General features: G+C 47.4%; 1 protein-coding gene across 1 annotated transcript; it reads left to right on the plus strand.

Moving 5' to 3' along the window:
* The first annotated feature begins 1325 nt into the window (after positions 1–1325).
* On the plus strand, positions 1326–15936 carry LOC133128080 (E3 ubiquitin-protein ligase TRIM35-like). Its single transcript, XM_061241323.1, has 6 exons — positions 1326–1733; positions 3155–3250; positions 3336–3562; positions 3978–4012; positions 14776–14892; positions 15322–15936. The coding sequence occupies exons 1-6, from the start codon at positions 1326–1328 to the stop codon at positions 15840–15842; spliced, it is 1404 nt and encodes a 467-aa protein (XP_061097307.1). The 3' UTR covers positions 15843–15936.
* The last annotated feature ends 8723 nt before the right edge of the window (positions 15937–24659 follow it).

Raw genomic sequence — 24659 nt, forward strand, 5'->3', positions numbered from 1 at the left:
AGATGTGTGCGGTCCTGAGACGACCTGAGACGAGTCGGGCAAAGACACGTCTGGCGTAGCTCGAGCGACCAGGCCGTGAACACCCGACTGACCTGCAGAGGGCGACGGAGAGCAACGAGACACGGTCGCCCCGGGCGAGACTGCAGCCAATTACGTGTGACCGGCAACACCACAGAGCAACGTCAGCCCGTGCAGCACATCCACTGGAGCGCTGCCGTACCCTCCTGAGATCCAGGGGTCAAAGTTTATACAAGTGTCTTTAATGACAACAACGTGTTGCAGTGATAATATTTGCACAAATGTATATATACCAAAATGTCAGGGTAACTGTCGGGTTAGCCACCACAGAGAACGCAGTGTGAAAACGCCGGATTAAACTCTACATCTTGACTGAAGACCGGAAGTTATTTCGTTGAATCGGGTGAATTCAGTGGATAGGATTTTACCGACCTGCGCACGTACCTCAAACTCTGTACAAAGCAAACGTGGAGTCAGGTTAAGGTGGAGCAATTTACTAACTACACCATTGCTGCTGTGTACCTGTTAGAGCTTTGCAAAAGCTTAATTTATTGATAATAACCTTTATATCTCCTTTTCATCTCTTTGTCTGAATGGATAGACTAAGATGTAAACCACTAATTTAAATTTTATAGAGGTTTACATCGAAAGGTTTCGTACAATCAGAACCCTTATGATGTACTTTCGGGAACTACACATCATTCTGTACTTTATATTAGTTCTGCTAGTCGTTTTAGGCCTAAATCTTAATTTTCTCTTACTCGTAATAACTTTTACTTAGAGATTCTATGTCAAAATAAACTTTCTATTTAAAAATCAATGTAATTCCCAGAGGATCAACCTTAATAAGGAAGAAAATGCTGCCCTACGATGGCTTTCTAACATTGATGAACCTTCCCTCTCTTGCAGTGTTGGGGAAGTGACTTTCATCAAATAATGTGTTATTACTTCGTGACACTGGTGTAAATCTGCAGGCAGATCAGCCACTCAAATCTCAGTGGCACAATGCTGCCCCCTGCAGGAAGTGTCTCTGATAACCAGGCGTGTCTACCAGGAAGAGCGAAATACAAGTTTCTCACGCACATAGACGCTTCACTTGCGCTGGGAATCTCAGGATATGATCTCACTGCATATTCTTCAGAAATTAAGGAACCTCTAAAGATAGAGAAACAAAAGCAGACTGACAAGTAGACATTTAAATAGATGTATTAAGTTTACCTGCAGTTACAGCAGTAAGTAAAAGTGAAACTAAACTGCAGATTAAAAAAAAAAAAGCCATTACTGAGCTCAGAACAGACGGAGAGAGAATGGCGTCTGGATCTCCTTCTCTCCTGGAAGAGGAGCTCTCCTGTCCTGTGTGCTCTGAAATCTTCAGGGATCCTGTTCTCCTGAGTTGCAGTCACAGCTTCTGTAAGGCCTGTCTGCAGCAGTACTGGGATCAGAAGGGATCTCTGGAGTGCCCAGTTTGCAGGAGAAGGTCTTCAAAGGAAAAACCTCCCTGTAATCTTTCCCTGAGGAATACCTGTGAGGCATTCTTAAAGGACAGAAGTCAGAGAGCTAAAGCAGGATCTGAAGTGCTCTGCAGTCTGCACAGTGAAAAACTCAAAGTCTTCTGTTTGGATGATCAAATACCCATCTGTGTTATCTGTCAAATTTCCAAAAAACATGAAAACCACAAAATGCGACCAGTTCAGGAGGCTGCAGAAGAGTATAAGGTAACTGGTTATAACGCAATTTACACATTCATCATTTCTTTTATGAACTTTATATTTTACAAATTTCATCAGAAAATTCTTGGGGATTAAAAATGATTTGTTTTGCTGTCATCTACTGAGCCCTTGGTGACGGTTATCAGAATAACTGAAAACAGAAGTATAATTAACATTAAATATTAAAATGTTTCATTATTTCACATGATAATGTAAGTATTTACAGTATTTCCAAAGTGAAATGATCTGCAAAAGGAGCCATTTTAGTTCTCAGGCCTGACTGCAGTTGGAGCTCCTCACTACTTGTCACATGACTGAGAGAGAGAGACAGGAGGGAGGGGCAGGAGTGTGGAGACGTTCTCAGAGCTGTGTTAGGGAGAAGTGCTCAGCATGGGACAGTCGGGGTCAAAGTTCATGCTCAGATAAATGTGTCTGACACAATGTGGTCTAAGATGGAAGATCACTGTTAATATGTCATAAGAGACTAAGTATACATTGTAGGATATTTTCATTTTAAAACATCTGGATATTGAATGCCTCACAGCAAAGGTTTTGGGTTTGAATCCCGGTCAGCCGGGGCCTCTCTGTGTGGAGTTTGCATGTTCTCCCCGTGTTTGCGTGGGTTTCCTCCCACAGTCCAATGACATTCAGGTTAGGCTGATTGGAGAGTCTAAATTACCCGTGAGTATGAGTGTGTGAGTGAATGGTGTGTGTGCCCTGCGATGGACTGGCGACCTGTCCAGGGTGTATTCCTGCCTTTCACCCAATGTATGCTGGGATAGGCTCGGGTGTATTTGTCAGGGTTGGAGGTAGTGACTGGTTGTGGCCACCAGGGGGCAGGGTGTCATTATTTTCACCTGGCCCTCGTTAGTGCCAGGGGAGCCTACCTCCTGAGGGTATTTAAAGCCCTCGCTGGCAGTCTGTCAGTGCTTTGGTGTCAACCGTTCGCTCTTGCACCAAGCTGGTAAGCACGCGGTAGACTAGGTGTGTTAGTGAGTCAGGTATCGTGCTGGTGCGGGGTTTCGTTCACTCTTAAAAGAAAAGGTAAGGAAGGTGTTCAGGTCGTTAGTGCGGCGTGTGCTTCTGACGCCTTCCTGAAGGTTCTTTTTATTTCTAGCTCGTGTGAGCTTTTGGGTGAGGGACGTTGTGCCCGGTATTATATTTATAGTCCCCGTCTTTACAGTATTCCTGCCTTTCGCCCAATGTATTCTGGGATAGGCTCCAGCCCCCCTGCGACCCTGTTCAGGATAAGCAGGTTAAGATAATGGATGGATGGATGGATATTGAATTTTGTCTGTGAAAACAGAATAGAGCCATTCTGTCTCCCCTCTGTCTGAGCAGGGACTCTTGTGCTGTCTGTGTAGCCAGTGAAGTTTACTGTGGGTCTGTTTCCTCAGTAAAGTGTGGACTCTGTCATTTCTTTCCAGGAGAAACTCAGGACTGCACTGGCTCCACTGCAGAAGAAGCTAAAAGCCTTTAATGCAGTGAAGCTAATCTGTGATCAAACAGCAGAGCACATCAAGGTACTGTACTGAGGCCTTTAAATCACAGTGTTGAAAATGCAGCACTGGATTGTGCTGAAATGATGGTGAATAATGTTTATTCCAGAGCCAGGCCCAGCACACAGAGAGACAGATAAAGATGGAGTTTGAGAAACTTCAGCAGTTCCTAAAAGATGAAGAGGCAGCCAGGATCACTGCACTGAGGGAGGAAGAGGAGCAGAAGAGTCAGATGATGAAGGAGAAGATTGAGAAGATGACAGAAGAGATATCATCCCTTTCAGAACAGATCAGAGCCTTAGAACAGGAGCTGGGAGCTGAAGACATCTCATTTCTGCAGGTAAGACCTGTTCACTCTGTGTCTGTAGGACTCTATGTACACTGCTGTTAATGCTCACACACATTCATTTATACAATATAGTATTCTCTATTCTTGCAAAAGTCATTCAATCTCCTCAAAACTTAATCAAGCAGATTCATTGTCTGGATTCAGTGGTTAGCAGTGATATTCAAGTGTTTTAAATCAATGTTATCATGCAACATACAATGTACACATGTATAACAGTGTTAAAGTAGCACATTTAATTTTCTATGTCATGTAATATCAAAAGTTATTTAAAGATATTAATGTGGTTCCTAACATGGTCTTAATGGACTGAGAATTGGCTACAGTGATAATAATTCACTCTTTTTATTTCAGAGCTACAAGGACACACAAAACAGGTAAACAAACTCCATCCTCTCTCATCAGATTAAATATCAAGAGTAGTTTATTAGCTCTGCAGTGTTCTATCAGTGAGCTACTGTGGAGTGTGTTTGAAATGCCTCTCTCTCTGTAATAATTAATGCAGCTTTAATAATGACTATGGAGGAACATTTAAAAATATTGAAGTATTTACAATATTAATTACCTATAATATGAATACCGCCCTTCCCCCCTCCCACACTCCTGTGAGTGTGTGTTTCTCAGTGGACCTGTGAGTGTGTGTCTCTCAGTGGGGCTGTGAGTGTGTGTCCCTCAGTGGGGCTGTGAGTGTGTGTCTCTCAGTGGGGCTGTGAGTGTGTGTCTCTCAGTGGGGGTGTGAGTGTGTGTCTCTCAGAGGGGTCAGGCTGTGAGTGTGTGTTTCTCAGTGGGGCTGTGAGTGTGTGTTTCTCAGTGGGGCTGTGAGTGTGTGTTTCTCAGTGGGGCTGTGAGTGTGTGTTTCTCAGTGGAGCTGTGAGTGTGTGTCTCTCAGTGGGGCTGTTAGTGTGTGTCTCTCAGTGGGGCTGTGAGTGTGTGTTTCTCAGTGGGGCTGTGAGTGTGTGTTTCTCAGAGGGGTCAGGCTGTGAGTGTGTGTCTCTCAGTGGGGCTGTGAGTGTGTGTTTCTCAGTGGAGCTGTGAGTGTGTGTTTCTCAGTGGGGCTGTGAGTGTGTGTTTCTCAGTGGGGCTGTGAGTGTGTTTCTCAGTGGGGCTGTGAGTGTGTGTCTCTCAGTGGGGCTGTGAGTGTGTGTCTCTCAGTGGGGCTGTGTAGCAGAACGCTGGGAGGGATGGAGCCATTTTCTTACAGAATGAAGATCTGATGTTGCTGCTGATAATCTTCTACGCCCACAGCACAAGTGACTCCTGAATATTATTGCAGAGCCCAGTGCACCCTGGGGGTTCCAGAGAAGGTCTCAGGAGCGCTGATTGATGTGGCCAAGCACCTGGGCAATCTGAAGTACAGAGTGTGGGAGAAGATGCTGGGGACTGTTCAATACAGTGAGTACTGGGGGCAGGGAGCTCCACATTGTCACTGTACTGGGGGAATCTTCAGCATCCTTTCCACAAGCTGATGAAGCCAGTCAGAGTCATATTGGTCCTGTCTGTGTGAGAGCCCTGGAGTGAAGAGACTGAGCACCAGTCCTTAATCTCACTGATGCTCATCATAAAATGCTGCTTTAAGAGTTATACTGTATTTAAGGGGCTACAGAAACACTGACAGGCTTTGTTCCTTCTTACAAGGATTATATTATCCTTGTGAAATCCTTAGAAATATTATTTTCTTTTGGTTCTGCTGCTTCTCTCACACATGTATCTGAGGCTATAATGGTTGTTGTTGTGAAACCCAGTTTATATCATGAGGACCCCATTGTGTCTGACAGTTTCCCTTTGTGCAGCTCAGTGCTGACGTCTCATTCTCTGTCCCTTCAGCTCCTGTGACTCTGGACCCAAACACAGCATATCCCAAACTCTCACTGTCTGAGGATCTGACCAGTGTGAGACGCAGTGATGAGGGACAGCAGGTTCCTGATAATCCAGAGAGATTTGATTGGGGGTGGTGGGTGCTGGGCTCTGAGGGATTCAGCTCAGGGAGACACTGCTGGGATGTAGAAGTGGGGGGTAAATTCTGGCGGGTGGGTGTGGTTAAAGAGTCCATCACCAGGAAAGGGGGTGTGTATGAGAGCCCAGCAGGAGGAGTGTGGAGTGTCATGATGTGTGATGGGGAATACACAGCCCTGACCTCCCCACTCACATGCCTCACTGTGCAGAGGAACCTCCAGAGGGTCAGAGTGCAGCTGGACTGGGACAGGGGGGAGGTGTCATTCTCTGACCCCAGTGACAACACTCCTCTCTACACTTTTAAACACTCCTTCACTGAGAGACTGTTTCCAATCTTTTGTTCTGTGGAGACTGTGCGGATCTGCCCACTGAAGGTGTCTGTAAGTGTAAAATAGTACTGCGGCATAGTTTGTAAACATCACTTGAAGTCAAAGGACTGTATTTGATCAACTCAGAGCAGGTTTACTACAAATATCATAAAGAAAAACACATCATTACAAAATATTGTCTTTTATTTAAAATGTAAATAGAAACATTGTATTGTGCTTGATGAGAAATGTCTAATCTCTCTGATACAACCTCAGAATGTTATTACTGAGTTATTCCTGTGGTATATGGTGGTATTGTAAGTACACTGGTGTGTGTGTAATGAGTTGGGGTGTAATAAATACACCAGTGGAATCACTCCAGAGTGCTGCTCTTTTCCTGACCCGTCACATTTTACATTTACATTTTAGTCATTTGGCAGACGCTTTTAATCCAAAGCGACTTACAAGTGCATAGGTTCTACCACAAGTCAAAGCATCACAACCAGAACTAGGAAAATACACCTGGACTGCTGTTCTAAACATATAGTCGTCATCATAATTTATTATGATTTTTTTTTTTTTTTTTTTTTTTGGGGGGGGGGGGGGGGGGGTTAGACAGGGATAGGGGTATCAGAAGGGGGGGGCGGGGTAAGTCAGGAGGGAGGACTAAGGTAGAGTTTGAAGAGGTGTGTTTTGAGTCTGCGTCGAAATAGGGGGAGGGATTCTGCTGTCCTGACAGTGGTAGGCAAGTCATTCCACCACTGAGGGACCAGAACGGAAAACAGGCGTGAACGTGCAGCTCGACCGCCAGGTGCCCGTAGAGAGGGAACCGTAAGGCGACCAGAGCTGGCAGACCGGAGTGGTCTAGCTGGGGAGTAGGGAGTGATCAGGGATTGTATGTAATGTTGGGCAGTCCCCTTAGCAGCCTGACATGCCAACACTAGGGCCTTGAATCGGATGCGTGCGGCAATAGGAAGCCAGTGGAGGCCAATGAGAAGCGGGGTGACATGAGCCGACCTGGGCTGACTGGTGGACAGGCGGGCTGCAGCATTCTGGACCAGCTGGAGGGGCTTGATGGCGCACGCTGGGAGACCGGCTAGGAGGGAGTTGCAGTAATCCAGGCGGGAAATGACGAGCGCCTGGACTAGGAGCTGGGTGGCTTTCTCCATCAGGAGATGACGGATGCGGCGTATATTATACAGAAAGAACCTGCAGGTTCTGGCAGTGGAGGATACTTGTGGAACCAGGGAGAGGCAGTTATCAAGAGTCACCCCAAGATTCTTTGCCGTACGGGAGGAAACCAGTGACCAGTGTGTCTCCCAGGTGTGTGATGAGGTAAGTCTCTCTCTCCAGTGCAGTATGAACGCAGACAGAGACAAATACGCCCCTCATACGCTGGGTTTGGGCTCATTCCACACTCACTTGAGCTGATCTGAGATCAGTGGAGCCCCCCCCCCAAGGCTCCCTCCTTGAAAATCAATCTCAGCGCAGAAAGGGTGCTGCAGTGCTGGGATTGGGTGTTCAGGTCTGCCAATCATTTCAGGAAAAACACAAAAGAGGGTGGAATCAGTAAGGATGCTACTTTATTGAGTCTAACCTCCAGAGATGCCCTTAAGAACCAAAAATCAAGCTTCCACCTTAGGCTACTATACACATCTCAGAATACATTTCATTGTTTAAAACGCATCCTCTTGGCACAAATAAAATAGTGCTCAAAGCAGTTGTAATGGAGCGCTGGGATTGTGTGCGCAGTAACGTAAAGACAGGAGATATCTGTATCGTTACTTTCATTGGAAGTTGAACAGGACCAGAGAAACGAGTGTGACTCACCACCTCTTCTAACAGCCGACTTCTTCACTCGTTCTTCACCCCGACGCTGGTGCATAACAGTGACTCTACCGCCCTCTAGTGGAATCAGAAAACTGGCAGTCTCACGCCACTCCACTCCATCTCCTGCCACCAAACATTTTTACCTACTATAACTCTACTTACCAGCCTAATCGTTCTACATTAACCACTGCAAAGTGAATTTTTACTTCTCAGCAATTATTTTCATAATCTGAAAAAATAAATTATAAATTATAAATTCATGTCAGAAATAGCCATGGCTACAACAATTTATTAAAACGAACAAGAAACGGAACACACAAAGCAATCACGATTAAACAAATGCACAAATCATCAGATCCAGTCCAGATCTAAAACGGGAGCCAAGAGTCACAACACCAGAGCAGCTAATCTGGAGGCGGAGAGAGACAGAAACACAGCTATAACAATCTCACTTTATTTATTTTAGTTTCTTCCTCTGGTTTATTTTCTTTAATAACATACATAGGCTATGTTAATGAGATGGATGGGCCTGCTTCCGCGAACATAGCAAGTTAATTCTTGGATTGATGCTGCACACGGCGACACGAAGATTTTCCTCCACGCTGCTGAGCCGACATCTGTATTTATTTTTTATATAAGCCAGAGACAAAAATGTCTTCTCGCACAGATAGGTCGATCCAAAAGACGTATTCCTGCGCAATTGACAGCCAGAATTCCTCCAGTGTTACAACGTCTGTAATGTGCGGTCGCTGGGCAGCTCAATCAGCGCATCCTCGAGCTCAGATGGCAGGTCGTTTGAAGAGCAGCTGGTGAATGGTTGTCGTATCCAGTCATAATGCTCTACATTTCCCGTGAGAAAATATTGTAGGAATTTGTCGAGGAGACTTCGGAGATGAATGGTAATTGAGGCTTTCAATGAATTGTCATTCATGTCATTCTCCTCCAAAAAGTCATGCAGCTCCGAAAACATTTCAAAAACCCCGCTCTCCGCACGGGCTGCCCAACGCTGCAACTGTGATGTTTGAGTTTATAATAACCCTGAGGGCATCCGTAGTGTGTGACGTCATGGATTGTAATGCTATGCACGACAGTTGAAATAAATAACATGAACGGGGTAGCTGCGTGATTCTTTGAGCCAAGAGCTAGCAATATAAGTGTCTGATCTAAGTAAGTATTAAGAGGCAGACATAACAGCAACTTTTTTGGGAAAGCGTTCACTTTGTCCGAGAGGGTCAGAATGTTAGTGTTGAGGCCTTGTAGTGGCAGGTTGAGAGTGTTTAATTTATCAAATATGCATGCCAGGTAAGCAAGACGTGATATCCATTTGGAGTCAGTGAGATGGTGCGCAAGAGGGGAGTGCGCGTCTGAGAGGAAGGTGCACACCTCGCTTCGCAACTCAAACAGGCGTGTAAGAACCTTGCCCCGTGAAAGCCACCTGAGGTCTGAATGGAAAAGAAGGGATTCATGTGTAGACCCCATTTCCTGACAGAGAAGGGCGAAGAGTCTGGAATTTAGTGGGCGCGATTTTATGAAATTCACTATTTTGATTTCTGTTTGGAGAACATCGTTAAGATCGGGCTCAAGTGTCTTGGATGCCAGGGCCTCCCCGTGGATAATGCAGTGAGTGAACTTGATGTGCGGTGCAACGCTAAGGACCTTTGCTTTCAGTCCTTCATTTTTCCCCAGCATAGCTCCGGCACCGTCAGTGCATATGCTTATGCAGTTATCCCAATACAGCCCTGCCTCCTCCATCCAACCATTAAGACAGTTAAAAATGTCACCACCGGTACACCTTCCTTCCATCGGAGAGCAGAACAGCATGTCCTCATGGAGTTTCCCGTCATAACTGTAGCGAATAAATACCATTAAGTGCGCGACATTAATCAAGTCAGTTGACTCGTCTAACTGCAAAGAAAAGCGGCAGTTTTTTACTCTCTCGATTAGCTGGCATTTAATGTCATTAGCGATCTCGTTAATGCGCTTGGACATGGTATCATTGGAGAGGGGGATTTGTTTGAGCGCACTTGCAATCTTTTCCCCATGCATTGCGGTGGTCATCGCAATTGCTGCAGGAAGGATGAGGCTTTCAGCAATTGTGCGTGGCTTTTGTGCTTTTGCTACAAGGTGGGCCACTTCGTATGACGCTGCCAAGGCTTTGGTGGGCATAGTAGCTTGCCCACGCGCTACAGTCTTTTTCCCATGCAGCGCGGCTTCTTTTCGCAGAAAGAATGTCATCGGGATGTCGGCTTTCGAGATGTCGTTTCATTTTGACATGTTTTAAACTCTCATTTGCCAGAAAATCGCCGCAAATTACACATTGTGGGTGGTCGAGCTCATTTTTAACTTGGCACGTGAATCCATATTTCAGAAATTCTTTATGATAGTGGCGACGCCTCGTTGGTGTTTCTTTTTAAATTCTCACCGGCCTGTAGACTTGTCCCATCTGAGGATCACGGAAGAGTAGACGCACTGGTAGATGGCACTTCTGAGCTTTTATCAGATTTTCTTTTAGCAGCCACCTGTCCATTTTCCATGCAAGTTATCTTGGCTAGTAACGCAAGAAACGTGGCTAGTAGGCTATGTCGTTTTGTTTTGTTTTATTATTTTAAAAAACGGGAAGAAATTAAGTTTGAGTTTGCATAGTGGGAGCAGATAGTTACATTGTTTCTATCGGAGGACCAGTAGCCCATACTAAACCAGAGCCATTGAAAGACGGATAACTTTTTCAGAGCCTCACTGAGTTCTCTGGTTAGAGTACAGAGGCTCACTGAGTTCTCTGGTTAGAGTACAGAGCCTCACTGAGTTCTCTGGTTAGAGTCCAGAGGCTCACTGAGTTCTCTGGTTAGAGTACAGAGCCTCACTGAGTTCTCTGGTTAGAGTACAGAGCCTCACTGAGTTCTCTGGTTAGAGTACAGATATACAGGAGTACACCTCCTCTCTCAGCAGGTGGTCAAGCTCTGCTTCCACTTTCGCTCCCATAGCATAGGGGACTGGTCTTGGTTTAAAGAATCTAGGAGTGGCTTCCTTATCCACGTAGATGTTTGCTGGTGGTCCATTCAGCTTACCCAGCTGCTCTTTGAACACCGCTTGGTTTTGTCTGAACCTAGTTCTTTTATCCAGCCTCTCCCTCGTACATTTGGTCCTGTTCCCAGTACTTCTACTACAGGAAGGTTCTTTACAGCGTCCTTGTGTTTTACCATCACTCTCACAGAACCCAGTATCACTACCTTTTGGCCTGTGTAAGTTTTCAGCTTGAGAGGGCCTGTCTTCAGCTCTGGCGTTACTTCCCTGTTCCATAGTCAGACTCGTTCATTAGAGTTACTCCAGCACGTCCACTTCAAACTGCGTCTCTGTCTCATTTCCCCTCAACATCATGGCGAGGGGTGCTACTTTGGGAATCACTGTGTCATTCACGGCAAGCGTTACAAACATGTCCGCTTCCTCTTCCAAGTCATTTTCCTCTCTTCCACTGACGTGATGTGTTCTTTGTGCCTGCCCTTGTTTGCCTGTCTTCTTCCATCCTCCCCCTTCACGCTGTGCTGCATCTGATGCTGCTCTAGATCTGCATACTTTCTGAATGTGCCCCTTCTTGCCACAGTTTTCTGAAATGAAACGACACTCGCTGGCAATGTGCTGCTCCCAGCCGCACCTGTAGCACGCTCAGCGCTGCTCCCCTCTCCGCTCTGATTGTGCGGCAGCCATCTTGTGTGTGTCTGGGCTGTTCCCCTCTCCGCTCTGGTTGTGCGGCGGCCATCTTGTGTACATCTGGGCTGTTCCCCTCTCTACTCTGGTTGTGCGGCGGCCATCTTGTGTGCTTCTGGGCTGCTCCCCTCCCTGCTCTGGTTGAGCGGCGGCCATCTTGTGTGCGTCTGGGCTGCTCCCCTCTCCACTCTGGTTGTGCGGCGGCCATCTTGTGTGCTTCTGGGCTGCTTGCAGAAGGAGAGGCCTCTGAATGATGAGTCTGTAAATCTGGCACGTCTTTGTTTGGCCCTTCCAACGCTTGTGCCGCGTTCAGCGCCTGTTCAAAAGTCCGGTCCGTTTCCGACAAACAGACGGCGCTGAATACGGTCATCTCCAGCTCCACAAACCAGTCTCTCTCTCGTGGCATTTCCGTCGGCTTCGCCCCATAATTGCAGTCCCGTGCTGATTTTCTCCACACGGCCACATAGCTCAACATGGATTCCCCCAGTTGCCTGAACCTCCAGGTGAGTTTGAAGCGCTGAACAGCCTCGCTCGGCTTCAGACTGGAATGTTCCTCGAGCAGTGTCACTCGCTCATGAGTCTCCTCATGATGGGGTGGGGGACGTAGAAGACGAAAACATGCTATGGGCGGTTTTCAACACATGTGCATGCCCATATAAAACTGAAGCTTTTAAATGTAAAATACAACGTAATTGTTCTGATAATTGTCTTTCTTTTTTAGGTATGGAGCCTGTATGCAATGAGTAGGCAATGATCTCTCTCACATACGCATCTATTAATATTGAAAAAATCTAGTCCTTATTTTACCATTTTTCAGCCCGTATCTCTGCTTGCCTGAGGGACATCCAGAGCTGGATGGACAACCACCATCTAAAGCTCAACCCAGGTAAAACTGAAATGATATTCATCCCTGCTAATACCTCTCCCCATCTGGATCTCTCCATTTCCCTCGGGGATACCACACTCACGCCGTCACCCAGTGCAAGGAACCTCGGCGTGGTGATGGACAGCAGACTGTCCCTTTCCGAGAACATTGCGGCGGTGACCCGGTCTTGCAGGTTCTTCCTATACAACATACGGAGAATCCGCCCCTTTCTCACCCCCTACTCGACCCAGCTCCTGGTCCAAGCGATGGTTCTGTCCCGCCTGGACTACTGCAATTCCCTCTTGGCTGGCCTCCCAGCGTCCGCCATCAGACCCCTCCAACTCATCCAGAATGCAGCAGCTCGTCTGGTCTTCAACCTTCCCAAATACTCACACGTCACCCCCCTGCTTACTTCCCTCCACTGGCTGCCTGTCATGGCTCGCATCAAATTCAAAACATTGGTGCTAGCCTTCCAAGCAGTTAAAGGGTCTTCCCCAGCTTATCTGCAAAAAATCATCAGACCCTACACCCCTGCCAGACCTCTTCGTTCAGCCTCCACAGGCCGCTTGGCAGCTCCCCCTCTCAGAACCTCCACCTCACGCTCACGACTACTATCTGTTCTGGCTCCACGGTGGTGGAACGAACTCCCCGTTGAGGTCAGAACTATAGAATCTCTCCCCACCTTCAAGCGCAAGCTGAAGACACACCTCTTCAAGCAGAACCTCTCCCCATCCCTCCCTACCTCCCTGTGAACCTTAATTGTTGTCTCTGTGACTTGCTTTGTGTATCGGTATTTTAGTTGGCTAGGTAAGCAGTGTTTGGATAGTTAACTTTGGTGACTTTTGCTCTGTTTGTTTGTTCAAAAAAAAAAAAAATTGAAATTTGAAATTTGAATGTGAAATTTGAATATAAATACTGTTTACCTGGCATGTCCTGTCATAGAGGCAATGCACTGATATGTGTCACTGTGAATACATTTTTTCTACACATTTTGACCTGAGTCTCCATTTTGGCTCCCCTGTGTCTGAGTTTACTGTCTGTCTGTTTCCTCAGTAGACTGTGGACTCTGTCATTTCTTTCCAGGAGAAACTCAAGACTGCACTGGCTCCACTGCAGAAGAAGCTAAAAGCCTTTAATGCAGTGAAGCTAATCTGTGATCAAACAGCAGAGCACATCAAGGTACTGAACTGAGGCCTTTAAATCACAGTGTTGAAAATGCAGCACTGGATTGTCCTGAAATGATGGTGAATGATGTTTATTCCAGAGCCAGGCCCAGCGCACAGAGAGACAGATAAAGATGGAGTTTGAGAAACTTCAGCAGTTCCTTAAAGATGAAGAGGCAGCCAGGATCACTGCAGTGAGGGAGGAAGAGGAGCAGAAGAGTCGGCTGATGAAGGAGAAGATTGAAAAGATGACAGAAGAAATATCATCCCTTTCAGAACAGATCAGAGCCTTAGAACAGGAGCTGGGAGCTGAAGACGTCTCATTCCTGCAGGTAAGACCTGTTCACTCTGTGTCTGTAGGACTCTGTGTACACTGCTGTTAATGCTCACACACATTCATTTATACAATATAGTATTCTCTATTCTTGCAAAAGTCACTCAATCTCCTCAAAACTTAATCAAGCAGAATTATTGAAAGCATTGAAAGTGTTTTAAGTCAACTTCATCATGCAACATACACTGTACACATGTATAAAAGTGTTAAAGTAGCACATTTTATTTTCTATGTCATGGAATATCAAAAGTTATTTAAAGATATTAATGTGGTTCCTAACGTGGTGTTAATGTACTGAGTATTGGCTACAGTGATAATAATTCACTCTCTTTATTTCAGAGCTACAAGGACACACAAAACAGGTAAACAAACTCCATCCTCTCTCATCAGGTTAAATATCAAGAGTAGTTTATTAGCCTGCAGTGTTCTATCAGTGAGCTACTGTGGAATGTGTTTGAAATGCCCCTCTCTCTGTAATAATTACTGCAGTTTTAATAATGACGATGGAGGAACATATATATATATATATATATATATATATATATATATATATATATATATATATAATATTGAAGTATTTACAATATTATTTGCCTCTCATATAAATACCCCCCTTCCCCCCTCCCACACTCCTGTGAGTGTGTGTTTCTCAATGGGGTTCTGAGTGTGTGTTTCTCAGTGGGGCTGTGAGTGTGTGTCTCTCAGTGGGGCTGTGAGTGTGTTTCTCAGTGGGGCTGTGAGTGTGTGTTTCTCAGTGGGGCTGTGAGTGTGTGTCTCTTAGTGGGGCTGTGAGTGTGTGTCTCTCAGTGGGGCTGTGAGTGTGTGTCTCTCAGTGGGGCTGTGAGTGTGTGTTTCTCAGTGGGGCTGTGAGTGTGTGTTTCTCAGTGGGGCTGTGAGTGTGTCTCTCTCAGTGGGGCTGTGTGGCAGAATGCTGGGAGGGATGGGGCCATTTTCTTACAGAATGAAGATCTGATGTTGCTGCTGATAATCTTCTATGGTAATTAAGCCTCGCTCACAGCACAAGTGACTCCTGAATATTATTGCAGAGCCCAGTGCACCCTGGGGGATCCAGAGAAGGTCTCGGGTGCGCTGATTGATGTGGCCAAGCACCTGGGCAATCTGAAGTACAGAGTGTGGGAGAAGATGCTGGGGACTGTTCAATACAGTGAGTACTGGGGGCAGGGAGCTCCACATTGTCACTGTACGGGGAAATCTTCAGCATCCTTTCCACAAGCTGATGAAGCCAATCAGAGTCATATTGGTCCTGTCTGTGTGAGAGCCCTGGAGTGAAGAGACTGAGCACCAGTCCTTAATCTCACTGATGCTCATAATAAAATGCTGCTTTAAGAGTGATACTGTGTTTAAGGGGCTACAGAAACACTGACAGGCTTTGCTCCTACTTTCAACGATTATACTATCCTTGTGACTCTGAGAAATATTATTGTCTTTTAGTTCTGCTGCTTCTCTCACACATGTATCTGAGGTTATAATGGTTGTTGTTGTGAAACCCAGTTTATATCATGAGGACCCCATTGTGTCTGACGGTTTCCCTTTGTGCAGCTCAGTGCTGACGTCTCATTCTCTGTCCCTTCAGCTCCTGTGACTCTGGACCCAAACACAGCACATCCCAAACTCTCACTGTCTGAGGATCTGACCAGTGTGAGACGCAGTGGTGAGAGACAGCAGGTTCCTGATAATCCAGAGAGACTTGATTGGGGTTGTGTGCTGGGCTCTGAGGGATTCAGCTCAGGGAGACACTGCTGGCATGTAGAAGTGGGGGGTGTGGACTGGTGGGTGGGTGTGGTTAAAGAGTCCATCAGCAGGAAAGGGCGTGTGGATGTGAGCCCAGCAGGAGGACTGTGGAGTATAGCCCTGTACGATGGGAAATACAGAGCCATGACCTCCCCACCTACACTCCTCACTGTGCAGAGGAACCTCCAGAGGGTCAGAGTGAAGCTGGACTGGGACAGGGGGGAGGTGTCATTCTCTGACCCCAGTAACAACACTCCTCTCTACACTTTTAAACACTCCTTCACTGAGAGACTGTTTCCAGTCTTTGGTATTCAGGGGACTGTGCGGATCTGCCCACTGAAGGTGTCTGTAAGTGTAAAATAGCACTGTGGCATTGTTTGTAAACATCAGTTGAAGTCAAAGGAATGTATTTAATCAACTCAGAGTAGGTTTACTCCAAATGTTAGAAACAAAAACACATCATTACAAAATATTGTGTATAATTTTAAATGTAAATAGAAACATTGTATTGTGATTGATGAGAAATGTGTAATCTCTCTGATATAACCTCAGAATGTTATTACTGAGTAATTCCTGTGGTACATGGTGGTATTGTAAGTACACTGGTGTGTGTGTAATGAGTTATTCCTGTGGTACATGGTGGTATTGTAAGTACACTGGTGTGTGTGTAATGAGTTGGGTGTAATAAATACATCAGTGGAATCACTCCAGAGTGCTGCTCTTTTCCTGACCCGTCACCAGTGTGTCTCCCAGGTGTGTGATGAGGTAAGTCTCTCTCTCCGGTGCAGTATGAACGCAGACAGAGACAAATACGCCCCTCCTACGCTGGGTTTGGGTTCTACACCCTACACCCCGGCCAGACCTCTTCGTTCAGCCTCCACAGGCCGCTTGGCACCTCCCCCTCTCCGAACCTCCACCTCCCGCTCAAGACTACTGTCTGTTCTGGCTCCACGGTGGTGGAATGAACTCCCCGCTGAGGTCAGAACTGTAGAATCTCTCCCCACCTTCAAGCGCAAACTGAAGACGCACCTCTTCAAGCAGCACCTCTCCCCGTCCCTCCCTACCTCCCTGTGAACCTTAATTGTTGTCTTTCTGTGATTTACTTTTTGTATCGGTATTTTTAGTTTGGCTAGGTAAGCAGTGTTTGGCTAGTTAAGTTTGGTCACTTATGCTTTGTTTGTTTATTTTTATGTTTAAAAAAAATAAAGAAATAGGCCCTGGTCCTTAGCCTTGTTGTACAGGTAGCAGTTGAAATTGTACTTCCCTCTTGGGTCTTTCAGCGCACTTGTCCTTGGTTATGGGGATGCCCTTTTTGTACGTCGCTCTGGATAATGTAATGTAATGTAATGGGTCCATTCCACACTCACTGTGGAGCTGATCTGAGATCAGTTGAGAAACACAGAGCCATCATCATAAGCAGTGACGTGTGGTTGTGTCTTAAGCAGGGTCATGGTAACACATAAAAGGCCATCACCATGGAGACAGCAGCTGTAGTACAGTGTGAATGTCACTCAAAGGTAACGTAAAATCAATCACTGTCATATTGGAGTGGTTTCAATCCAATTCAAAACAGGACAATACCAAACCGTCCTTTGTGTTCATTGCATATTTCTAGGATTTTTATGACTTCTTTCGTGACAACCAGTTTCACGTCATGGAGCGTAATAAATTGTGATCTGATTCATTCATAATTGATGGCATTTGGCAGACGCTCTTATCCAGAGCGACATACAGTTGATTAGACTAAGCAGGAGACAATCCACTCCTGGAGTAATGCAGGATTAAGGGCCTTGCTCAAGGGCCCAATGGCTGTGCGGATTTTATTGTGGCTACACTGGGATTAGAACCACAGACTTTGTGTGTCCCAGTAATTTACCTTAACCACTACGGTACAGGCCACCTGTCGCATAAACATTACCTCATTCAGAGGTTTTTGGGTTTCCTGTTGAAAACGGTCAATATGTTTATTCTAGCCCTTTAGGCAATAAAATACTTGGAATCTTATTATTATAATTTTTTTACAATTGGTTATACCCATGTCCCAGTACCGAGTACACTTTTTCAAAACTCTTAACACAGGAAGCACAACAGCAGTCTGTGGGCTAAACTCTGAACACAGGAAGCACAACAGCAGTTTGTGGGCTAAACTCTTAGCACAGGAAGCACAACAGCAGTCTGTGGGCTAAACTATGGATAAATGACCAGCTTAAAATACCAATACCAGCTGTTTTAAAATTTAGCTTGAGCTGGTCTGTACTGGTCAACCAGCTACCAGTTGTATGAAGACCTGGATTGAGCTGGTTTTTCAGCAGCGATGGGAAGTTGTTTCTGCAGAGGGCGCCAGAGAGCAGCGAGACACGGTCGCCCAGCGTACTGAGCAAAGGTGGAGTCAGGTTAAGGTGGAGCACTTTACTAACTACAGCCACTGCTTAACTAATAGAGCAAAGGCTTAATTTCCCTCTCACATTCATTTAACCAGGAAGTCCCTTGACAAAGCCAAGACAGCGGCTTTAGTGCGTACAAACACTTCAAATCAAAGTGACATCCATTATGCAATACCATTACAGTATACAAATGAGCAGAAACCTGTCATATGGAAACGGTAACATGGTAAGTAACCACCGAGCTAGAGATGGGTGAAGCTACAGTCACATCAGCACCTTCAGGAATGCTAATAACCCAGCTAATAACGTCCCCCAGACCAGTCCGCTAAAGTGCAAAATCAATAAAGCACTTCATGCAAATGAACCTATGGAAGCCTAGAACTGCAATACAAATCTGCTTCATATAGCTAATTCCCAAAACAAGACGGAAACAGTCTAAAGCGTGAGGTCCATTAATGACAGCGAGACATCCCATCCAAAAGCGAGGGCCGACCTTGACGGTACTCTGAAACATGAATTTTATTATCGCACTAATACGACCCAAACTGATCGCAAACGAGTCTTTGAGCGTCTATTTACACGTTCCAGGACACAGCGTGACGGATAGCATTGTTTTTCTTTTTGTTTGCTCGTATCAGTGAAAGGTTGTCTGGGAACAAGGCACATGAAAGCCGACCAAGAGAATAGTGCTTATATCTTCTCAAGGTCGTTGTAATGTGTTGTTAGTTTGACTCGAGCTTGAAGTACACTACTAAACATGAAAGGCGGCTGGGAGTTGGGTCGACCTTTTGTCATCCAAAGACAGGAGAGGACGCGTCGTGCCAAAACTGTTCCACAGAGTTCCTCTCGGACACTGGCGAAAGGAGACCCACGAGTTTTGAGGCTGTCTCATAAAGTTCTGCGGCGATCCCAGTGCGTTTGGCTGTTATGTACGTGTCTAATATGCCACGTGACGTGGGCGTGCGTTCCTTTCCTTTCCATGAAAATGTCCGCAATGGGTTCACTGCTCACCACTTGCCGTGTGTTGTGAGGTTGTTTTAGGCCACTGCATTGCGTGAGTATTTGAAGGCTCTGTCTGTTCTATCTAGTTTTGAGTTATTGAGCTTCAAAGATCCCAAAGTGAATGCGCTTATAGTTATAATGACCTTCTAATTCTCAGCTCACGATTGGTCAGCTGAGCGGAAATTGAAGAATGCGACGGCTCACGTTTTCTCCCCATTCTGATGGCTGAAGCTCCTGACCCGCATCTACATGATTGCATGCATTGCACTGCTGCCACACGATTGGCTGATTACAGTGCATCCGGAAAGTATTCACAGCGCTTCACTTTTCCCACATTTTGTTTTGTTACAGCCTTATTCCAAAAAAAAATGTATTCCATTTTGGAATAAGGCTGTAACATAACAAAATGTGGGAAAAGTGAAGCGCTGTGAATACTTTCCGGATGCACTGTAGATAATCGCACAAATAACTTGGTGTAACAAAGTAAAAATGTTCCTAATGGATCATGTACCTTATCATGTCATATAGCAACAGAGCGACACAGGAGCCTAACCAAGCCCAGCCTGGGCGCCACGGCGACCGTCTCCAATGGCGTTTTTGTGCAGAAGGGCTTGGCGATGAAGGGTCCCCTCCTCTTCTCTGTCCGGAACGTCTCCCAGTGTGGGAGCAGGAGCCTGCAGCCTGGACTTCTCCAACACCGTTCACACAGCCAGAACCATGAACCACTGGATCACGGACAGCACCAAGGGTCTCCCCCACGCGGGCGTGGCCACCGCACAGGAGTGGGCGGGGCTCCTGGGCCCCAGGACTGTTCACCTGTCCCCAGGTGAGGACGTTCCCCTGTGACCCGCTGGAGGCCGTGGATACACCACTCTGTTCACATGCTAATGGCCCAGCTAACACAAAAACATTCTCGGAATATTTGGGTGCAGGTCACTGTGCAGGTCAAAGACTCCCATGATACGGCCACACAAAGACCCAGTTACCTCGCCCGGAAAAGGGAAACCGGGGCCCCCTGCTGGAGCCAGACCCGGGAGGGGAGCTCGTCGGCGAGCGTCTGGTGGCCGGGCCTTATCCCATAGGGCCCGGCCGGGCACAGCCCGAACTGGTCACGTGGGGTCGCCGCCCTGTGGGCTCACCACCTGCAGGGGTCGGCATCGGAGTCGGGTGCTTTGTCCAACGGGCAGTAGGCAAAGGCGGGGATCTTTTCTGGAGTGAGAGGCGCCGGGCGGGTGTGGGGATACTCACAAGCCACCGGCTGAGCGCCACTGTGTTGGAGTTCCACCCGGGGAACGAGAGGGTCGCCTCTCTGCGACTACGTGTCGCTGGGGGGAAGGCTCTGATTGTCATTTGTGCTTATGCACCAAATGGCAGTTCAGAGTATCCGGCCTTCTTGGAGTCATTGGGCGGCATCCTGGAAAGGGTGCCACCCGGAGACTCCATAGTTCTGCTGGGCGACTTCAACGCTCACGTGGGCAAGGACGGAGAAACCTGGAGGGGGGTGATTGGGAGGAATGGCCTGCCTGATCTGAACCCAAGCGGTGTTTTGTTATTGGACTTCTGTGCTGGTCATGGATTGTCGATAACAAACACCATGTTCGAGCATAGGGTAGCTCATAAGTGTACTTGGTACCAGAGCACCTTAGGCCAAAGATCGATGATCGACTTTGTGGTCGTATCATCAGACCTGCGGCCGTATGTCTTGGACACTCGGGTGAAGAGAGGAGCAGAGCTGTCAACTGATCACCACCTGGTGGTGAGTTGGATCAAGTGGCCGGGGAGGCTGCCGGACAGACCCGGTAAACCCAAACGTGTAGTGAGGGTGAACTGGGAACGTCTGGCGGAGGCCCCTGTTCGCGAGGTCTTCAACTCCCACCTCCGGAAGAACTTCTCACGCATCCCGGGGGAAGCTGGGGACATGGAGGGTGGGCCATGTTCAAAGCCTCCATTGCAGAGGCGGCAAGCAGGAGCTGTGGCCAGAAGGTCATCGGTGCCTGTCGGGGCGGAAACCCAAGAACCCGCTGGTGGACACCAGCGGTGAGGGAGGCCGTCAAGCTGAAGAAGGAGGCCTTTCGGGCTTGGCTGGCCCGGGGGTCCCCTGAAGCAGCAGACAGGTACCAGGTGGCCAGAAGGGCTGCAGCTTCGGCAGTCGCTGAAGCAAAAACCCGGGTATGGGAGGAGTTCGGGGAGGCTATGGAGAAGGACTTTCGGTTGGCCTCGAGGAAGTTCTGGCAAACCATCCGACGACTCAGAAAGGGAAAGCAGGGCTTGTCTCAGGCTGTTTTCAGCAGGGGAGGAGAACTGCTGACCCGGACTGGGGATATTGTCGGGCGGTGGAAAGAGCATTTCGAGGAGCTCCTGAACCCGAACAACACGTCCTCTGTGGAAGAGGCAGAGCCTGAAGACTCGGGGGAATCTGCACCTATATCCCTGGCGGAAGTTGCTGAGGTAGTCAAAAAGCTCCTCAGTGGCAAGTCGCCGGGTGTAGATGAGATTCGCCCTGAGATGCTGAAGGCTCTGGACATTGTTGGGCTGTCTTGGCTGACACGCCTCTTCAGTGTCGCGTGGAGGTCGGGGACAGTACCTGTAGAGTGGCAGACCGGGGTGGTGGTCCCCATGTTCAAGAAGGGGGACCGGAGGGTGTGCTCCAATTACCGGGGTATCACACTCCTCAGCCTCCCTGGGAAAGCTTACTCTAGGGTACTGGAAAGGAGGCTCCGACCGACGGTCGAACCTCGGATTCAGGAGGAGCAATGTGGCTTCCGTCCTGGCCGTGGAACAGGGGACCAGCTCTTTACCTTGGCAGGGTTGCTGGCGGGGTCATGGGAGTTTGCCCATCCAGTCCACATGTGCTTTGTGGACTTGGAGAAGGCTTTCGACCGTGTCCCCCGGGGAACCCTGTGGGGTGTACTGCGGGAGTATGGGGTACCGGGGCCGTTGTTACGAGCCATCAGGTCCCTGTATAACCAAAGTGAGAGCTGTGTCCGCATTCTCGGCACAAAGTCAAGCACGTTTCCGGTGGGTGTTGGACTCCGCCAAGGTTGCCCCTTGTCACCGGTCCTGTTTGTGGTATTCATGGACAGGATCTCAAGGCGCAGCCGAGGTGAGGAGAGTGTCCGGTTTGGTGACCTCAGAATCGCATCTCTGCTTTTTGCGGATGATGTGGTTCTGCTGGCTTCATCGGACCGTGACCTTCAGCATGCACTGGAGCGGTTTGCAGCCGAGTGTGAAGCGGCCGGGATGAGAGTCAGCACCTCCAAGTCCGAGGCCATGGTTCTCTGCCGGAAAACGGTGGATTGCTCCCTCCGGGTTGGGAACGAGTCTTTGCCCCAAGTGAAGGAGTTCAAGTATCTCGGGGTCTTGTTCACGAGTGAGGGTAGAAGGGAGCGTGAGATCGACAGGCGGATCGGTGCAGCGTCAGCAGTAATGCGGGCGTTGCACCGGACCGTTGTGGTGAAGAAGGAGCTGAGGCGGAAGGCAAAGCTCTCGATTTACTGGTCGATCTACGTCCCAACCCTCACCTATGGTCACGAGCTTTGGGTAGTGACCGAAAGAACGAGATCGCGTATACAAGCGGCCGAAATGAGCTTCCTCCGTAGGGTGGCCGGGCTCAGCCTTAGAGATAGGGTGAGGAGCTCGGACATCTGGAGGGAGCTCGGAGTAGAGCCGCTGCTCCTTCGCGTCGAAAGGAGCCAATTGAGGTGGTTCGGGCATCTGATCAAGATGCCTCCCGGGCGCCTCCCTTTGGAGGTTTTCCGGGCTCGTCCAACTGGGCGGAGACCCCGAGGGAGACCCAGAGCCCGCTGGAGAGATTATATATCTCTCCTGGCCAGGGAACGCCTCGGGATCCCCGAGGAGGAGCTAGAATGCGTTGCTGGGGACGCCTGGAATACCCGGCTTTGCCTACTGCCCCCGTGACCCGACTCCGGATAAGCTGGTGATGATGGATGGATGGATGGATGGAGGTCACTGTGAATATAACAAAAGGAAATTAAATCGCTCCTTTGATTTTTAAAATTTAATTATTTTATTGTTGCTTTTCTTGCGGTTGCATAAGAGTACTCCTTGGTTGTTTTTTTGTTCGTGATTTCCCTTCTTTTAAAGGGCAGGTTTGTTTTTCTGTAGTTCCCTAACACCACTGTGTGCTGTGTGCTGTGTCCAAATTTTGGGTTCACCGTAAACGGGCTTCGTTTTTTTCGTTTGAGCCTTGGAATTGTAGTGCGTCTGTTGGTGTGCATGTCCCTTGTGTAAGAAACGCTCCCTTTGAATTGTCTTTCACAACGTTATTTAGAATAGCGTATCATACCAGCAATACACCGAATGGCGCTCTTCTGCTGTACGGACCATAGACGTGCAGCAGCGCCCTCTGCAGGCCCAACACGAAGCGTCAAGCTGCTGCTGCTTCTGGAGATGTGTGCGGTCCTGAGACGACCTGAGACGAGTCGGGCAAAGACGCGTCTGGCGTAGCTTGAGCGACCAGGCCGTGAACACCCGACTGACCTGCAGAGGGCGACGGAGAGCAACGAGACACGGTCGCCCCGGGCGACACTGCAGCCAATTACGTGTGACCGGCAACACCACAGAGCAACGCCAGCCCGTGCAGCACATCCACTGGAGAGCTGCCGTACTCCTGAGATCCAGGGGTGAAAGTTTACATGACATAATACAAGTGTCTTTAATGACAACAACGTGTTGCAGTGGTAATATTTGCATAAATATATTTTATTTCGTTTTACTGTAATGCCCCTTATGTTGAGATAAATGCTGTAGCTCAGGGTAAATGTAGGTAAATGTGGAGTGAGCCACCTGAGACTCAGAGTGAAAACGCCGGATTCAACTCCTCTCCATCTGGACTGAAGACCGTAAGTTCTTTAGTTGAATCGGGTGAATTCAGTGATCGCAAAGGAAGTGAGTAGGCTTTTACCGCCCTGTGCACGTACCTCAAACTCTGTACATAGCAAACGTGGAGGTTAAGGTGGAGCAATTTACTAACTACAGCATTGCTGCTGTGTACCTGTTAGAGCTTTGCTTAAGCTTAATTTATTTATATTAACCTTTATATCTCCTTTTATCTCCTACTCTAGTCTGAATGTATAGAGTAAGATGTAGGCCTAAACCTTTATTTTATATTTTATAGAGGTTTACATTGAAGGGTTTCATACAATCAGAACTCTTATAATGTACTTTCAGGAACTACACATCTTTCTGTACTTTATATAAGTTCTGTTAGTCGTTTTAGGCCTAAATATACATTTTCTCTGACTCAAAATAACTTTTACTAAGAAAGTGTCTTATGATGTAGAATCTTTATTTAAAAATCAATGTAATTCCCAGAGGATCAACCTTAATAAGGAAGAAAATGCTGCCCTACGATGGCTTTCTAACATTGATGAACCTTCCCTCTCTTGCAGTGTTGGGGAAGTTTTTCTCAACAAATAATGAATTATTTTTTTGTGGTGTAAAACTGCAGGCAGATCAGCCACTCAAATCTCAGTGGCACAATGTTCCCCCTGCAGGAATTGTCTCTGATAACCAGGCATGTCTACCAGGAAGAGCAAAGTACAAGTTTCTCACACACAGAGACGCTTCAGTTACACTAAGAATCTCAGGATATGATCTCACTGCATATTCTTCAGAAATTAAGGAACTTCTAAAGATAGAGAAAAACAGACTGAGAAGCACACATTTAAAGAGATGTATTAAGTTTACCTGCAGTTACAGCAGTAAGTAAAGGTGAAACTAAACTGCAGATTTAGCAGAAGCCATTACTGAGCTCAGAACAGACGGAGACAGA

The sequence above is a fragment of the Conger conger genome, chromosome 5 (assembly GCF_963514075.1).
Source record: "Conger conger chromosome 5, fConCon1.1, whole genome shotgun sequence".
Lineage (NCBI taxonomy): Eukaryota > Metazoa > Chordata > Actinopteri > Anguilliformes > Congridae > Conger > Conger conger.